At 34.5% G+C, this 5,674-nt stretch overlaps 1 protein-coding gene across 1 annotated transcript; it reads right to left on the bottom strand.

Annotated features, from left to right (window-relative positions):
* Positions 1–1,667: 1,667 nt before the first annotated feature.
* On the bottom strand, positions 1,668–2,702 carry JH06_5128 (hypothetical protein; the record flags this gene model as incomplete). Its single annotated transcript, XM_014669638.1, has 1 exon — positions 1,668–2,702. The coding sequence occupies one exon, from the start codon at positions 2,700–2,702 to the stop codon at positions 1,668–1,670; it is 1,035 nt and encodes a 344-aa protein (XP_014525124.1).
* Between the last annotated feature and the right edge of the window lie 2,972 nt (positions 2,703–5,674).

Here is a 5,674-nt window from a genome sequence, read left to right as displayed (position 1 = left end):
TGATATCAATGATATTAGCTCCTGTATTTGCACCTGGATTATATGTTGTTTCTGTTAGACCTAATATGTCTATGATATCTGGTGCTTGTGAGAAATCAAGTGAACATGATGATTGTATATGGAAACATCCATAACTTGAAACTGCATTTGATATGGAGTATTGAGTATATTGCATTTGATTGAGGATAGCGATTATGTCAGCTAGAGTATAATATCCTTTCTCAAATACTACAGATTCTCCTTTACCATTAGATACAGTATTGGTTTGATCAATGTTTGAAAAGAGTGAATCTGAATTTGGTGTTAATAGTACTTTGATCATAGTAATGTATGGATTGTTGAAACGATAAGGATTGTCCCATGTGAATGATCCATTTGATGGTTTGCCTTGAATGATTATTGAGTAATGCATTTACTTTAACAACAAATTATTTGTGCTACATTGTTAGTCATTGTTGCTTTTCATTACTAGAGTATTATCAACAAAGAATTTGTGCTACATTGTTGACCATTATGATAATAGATGCAAAACTTTTGTACTACATTATTAGTCATGATTTGACTTGAAATGGGTTGGATATGTTTCCAAATTATGATCAAAATGTCTGCCTTTTCCCTTTTTGTCTGCATTTTACTGGCGTTTTTGTCTGGTAGGGTTAAGCGTGTATAGCTACCCAGGGTTGGAGGCCCATGTTTGCGACGGTTTGTCTGGTTAATAATAATACGTACTTACGTCAATAGCCTACTAATCTTTCTAACACTAAATGATGGTGTAATAGGATGACGAACAGACGCAAAATGTGTGACCAGTAATATGGATTATTTTGATATTCATATAACTGAATAGAAAACGGAATAAGGGAGCAATTATTCTGGAGGCTACTTCACTACTCCACTTCAAAAAACATCAAAACAATCAATTAGTGTCAACGTGAATTAGTATGCGTTTTAAGCATTTTGCTCTTCTTCATCACACATTTTGATTACATTAATAAGGTTGAATAGTTGTTTGTAAGTGAGTTTGCCAAGATGAACAAGGAAGTAAAGTTGATGTCCATCAGTGTATTTGGTGATTTTAGGTCCTATCTTCTTAATCATATTCAGTTGATGTCCATTACACCAGCAGAGATTGGTAAAATGCAAATCAGTTCTGTCACCATTGAAAACAGCAACATATTTTGAATCAGGATTCTTGTATTTCTGCAGGAACTATTCAGCAATGACGTGAGAAAGTGTTTTCACTTTTCCATCTGTGAGAACCAATGATCTTTCCGTTTGTCCGTGTCTCAATCGCGATTTAATACAAGCTGCTGTCATAGAATCTTTGTATCTGATAACAACTTCCACCCTTTGCATGAATGCGTTTTCATCAAATTCCATCAACCTATCAACTACAAGATCAACCCAATGTGACATTTGTGAATTAGAATGCAATCAATACCTCTTAAGCGACAATCAATTCGTTAAATCTCGTTCATCTAGTCACAGTTATTCTTGTATTTACTTTGTTTACCATTAGCATTAGTTCAAGGTAAGAAGGTAACCGAGCCGCAAGCAAAGGCTGCCTTCAATGCCGCGAACACGCATGGTCTCAGGCCTCTGATACTAACGAAATGAAGCTTAGTATACAGAAGAAGATAACTGTATAACAAACAATGGATTGGATTCTATTTCATCGGTTGTTTAGGCAGTGTTTTCTTATTTCTAGAACAATATACAATTGCAGCTATTATCATAACCATAACGTAAACAAGAATAACGTATAATCCAACAGAAGAGAAATTGGAGTTGAATGTACAAACAACACCTATGATTAATTCTACTATAACAAAGAGATAAGAGAGATAACGCATAGCAAGGCCTAATGTGCACTCACCATTCCTAATCCCATTTTTCCATTCTCCTTGTCTCACCACATTTCCATTCTTGTCATATTCATGTCCTTTTCCATTCTTCAATCCATTCTTCCATTCACCAATGTACTGAGGATATCCATTACGATACAAGGTTCCTTCACCACTTCTCATTCCATTATCAAAATGACCAACATACAAAGCAGATACACCATCACTCATATACTCACTTCCTTCACCATTCCTCACATAACCCTTTGTCTTGTCTAATCCATATCCTCCTTCATACACTCGTTTTCCTTTATCATCATATTCAATCATTATGTCTTCTTTGAACTCACTCATCAATAACACTCTTTCATCATTCTTATACTGATACTTCTTTGAACATACACCATTCTCATACTCATAACAGATTCCCTCTTTGTGTGCTCGATCAACACTGTATTGAGATGTGGAAAGAATGATTCCATTCACATCAACTTCATCAAAGAATCCATTGATTTGTTTACTCTTCTTCAATTCACTTATCAACAGACCATTTCGATAGAAACATCGATTCAATTCGATTCCTTTATCATCGAATTCAGTGAACAAACCACTCTTTCGTCCTTCATGCAAACATCCTTTCCTTATCACATGACCAAATCGATCTCTTTCAATCAATTCTCCTTCTGTGATATCATTCACAAAGAAGAGTTCCATAAATACAGTGTTGTTCTTTCGATAGATCACTCCCTTCCCTTCTTTCTTTCCCTTCTTCATATTCACTTTCATCTTGTATCCTTCATGCTTTCCTGAGAACAGAATCGTTGCATTTCCTTCATCTGGTTTTGTTGGATCAGTCATTTCAACACTTTTAATCGGGAAATCACTCATGAATGTCGTTTCTGAAGATAACTCAGTCAATTCAATGTTGGATATCATAATGAAAATAAGAATACCAGAAGATGGTATAACAAATAGAATTAATGAATTGATAACAAAATGATATCAATGACCTGAAGACTGTGATCATAACCAAATCAGCGATATGATCAGAATTGATATGATATGAGAGTATAGATTTGAATAGAAAGTTGAAATGAATGATAGAATGAACAAAGAATGATAAATGAGATTCCCGTGATTGTATTCAGTAATGAGATTGAACAATCAACAAATCATCATTAGTTCAATAACACATTTGAAATGATGATAACATCAATCATTTGTGCATTCTGCAAGAGTTGAAGTCTTCAGAAGAGATTCATTCTCATTCTTTGTCAAAGAGATTCATATTATTATCATATTGATCCTGATAGATCAAGAATGATTCAAAACAACTGATCTGTTGAATATGATTTGAATGATGAGATAATGATTGATAAAGGAGTTCAGTGATTGATTTATGGATTCAAGTGGTTCTAAGAGAACAGAATGAAGTGGTACTGAACTCTTCATAATATCATTAGGATTTGCTGAACGCCTGAATCATTGAATGAACAGAATTAATCAATTGACAGTTCCATTTCGATCTTCATTGTTGTTTGTGTATTTGAAGAAGATTAGTGAGATGAGATGGAAGAATGGATAAGAGTTCAAGATGAGATTGTTATTGATAGAACAGAGAAGAAAGTGGCTAAAGAGAATGATGATAAATTGACTAAAGAAGTGATTGTGTTGAGAAATGAGTTGATTGAAGTGGTTTCATTCTGTAGCAACATTGATAACAACTCAGATGTCGTTGAAATGCTCTATCAACAGAGTATGGAGATGAAAGAGGAAAGATGCTTGAACAAGTGCGGAAAGAGTCTTTGTTGTATGAGAGAGTAGGGAATGAGATAAGGAAGAAAGATAGTGAAGTGATGAAAGTAGAGAGAAGAGAGTTGAAGGAGCAAGAAGATGAAGATAACAGATACAATAGGATACTGATTGAAGAGGAGTGAAGAATGGATTTGTTGTATGATAATCGTGATGAAGTGAGAATGAAACTGATGGAAGTAAGAATGAAGATGAAATGGTTGTGTAATAAGGATAGAATGAATGATTGTTTCAAGTCTTGTGATGGAGCTGTTGATATGTCGAATATACCTTCTGAAGAACAAGATAAGGTATTGAAGATTCTTGGTATGACTGAATCTCAACTCAAGGATACAAAACCAGAGAACTACTTCGGTACACGAATTGGTCGAACAGGAGCTAAAGAACAAGTGATCTACAATTTCGATTTGTGGATGCAATATCCTGTTCTCAATCAAGATCCTTCTCATTTGGAACTGAATGAGAGATACAGAATCAATTATGCTTATGGATCACTCCTTGTTATGGGTTCAATACAAGCAAGAACCATTTGGATACAGAAATCGGTATACAAACCAATCAACTGGAATGATGTTGATAAGGGAAATGTCGAGAACAATCAGACTATAGTCCCCAGGCCTGTTCTCAATCCAGTGGTTCCTGGTTTTATAATGCCTTCTGTAGATGATATGAATGAGAATACTAATACAAGTTCAGCAAAACCGACAACAGATACATCAAACACTGTTGAAGACAATCCAGTTGAATCAATGTATAATGTAGAAGATCCAGATTCAACACAAATGCAACCGAATCAAGTGGCTATTCAAGAGTCAGCTCTGACAAATCTGGATGTTCTTTATTTCTGTAGGTAGGTGTATAATAAGATGGTAGAAATCGAGAATGGAACTATCCAAGGACATGATGAATTCTCCGAGAACACAATTGTCTTCATAAATAGCAGAGATAGTAACAAGACTCGATTCATACGGAAACTCATCTCAAGTCTTGAGAATGAAATGTCCCAAACAATGGTGAGTGATAATTATTCTCGATTCTCATCTGGTGTACGTGAATTCAATGAATCGAGTATCAATAACATATTAGAAAAGATTGAAGATAGAAGAGGAGATCAACTACATAAAGTATTTTGGAAATACTGCATTGATGATATTAAAGGCAAAACTCGAGTTGAGTATGATAAGTCTGATAATCTGATGGATTTACGTCCACATGAACCACCACCAGTTCAGATGATGGATCTTCATCCACATCCAATCTAAATGATTGTTTTCTTCCATTAAGAAAAGGATGTCTGAAGAAGAATCAAATCATACTCAGAATACTAGTGAAGAGACAACAACAATGATTATCAATAACAGGAAATGCTTTAAATACAATGGAAAATGGCTTCCAACAAATGATAGTGATAATGAAAACCGGAAATACATTGCTTACTATGATTTCTATACGAATGCACCTGATTACAAACAAATGATAGAACTGGGTTCTCAATATCACTATAATCCAGATAATCCATTTGATATGTTTCTTCTTGCTTATGCAACATATGGAAAAGAGAATAGGGACAATAATGAAGAACTGAAAAAGATTCAGAATGAGCTTATTAGTACTCAAGCAGATGCTGTTGCATCTAAGAAGAATGCTGATGGGTTGTCTAAAGAATTGATTGCAATGAAGGAGATGTTTGCTTCTGCTGAAGCATACTACAGTAATATCAACAATAATCCAGAAATACTTCAAGCATTGTATCAAAAGAATATGGAGATAGAACAGTTACGAGGAATGCTCAATCAAGCAAAAATGGTAATCGATAATGATAGAATGGATGCAAAACGTCAACAACAACAAGTGATATGGGACAAAGACATTGAACTGATGCAACAAAAACAGAAACATATGAAAGAATCAGTCCATGATAAAGAGGTACATATGAATGAATTGAATGAGAAAGATAAACAGATTGTGGCATTACAAGAACATCTTAATCAAACCCTAGGAGAATTACAGAAAGCAAG

Source organism: Blastocystis sp. subtype 4, assembly GCF_000743755.1.
Source record: "Blastocystis sp. subtype 4 strain WR1 chromosome Unknown seqid_0456, whole genome shotgun sequence".
NCBI lineage: Eukaryota > Bigyra > Opalinata > Blastocystidae > Blastocystis > Blastocystis sp. subtype 4.
This window is presented reverse-complemented; position numbering and strand designations above follow the sequence as displayed.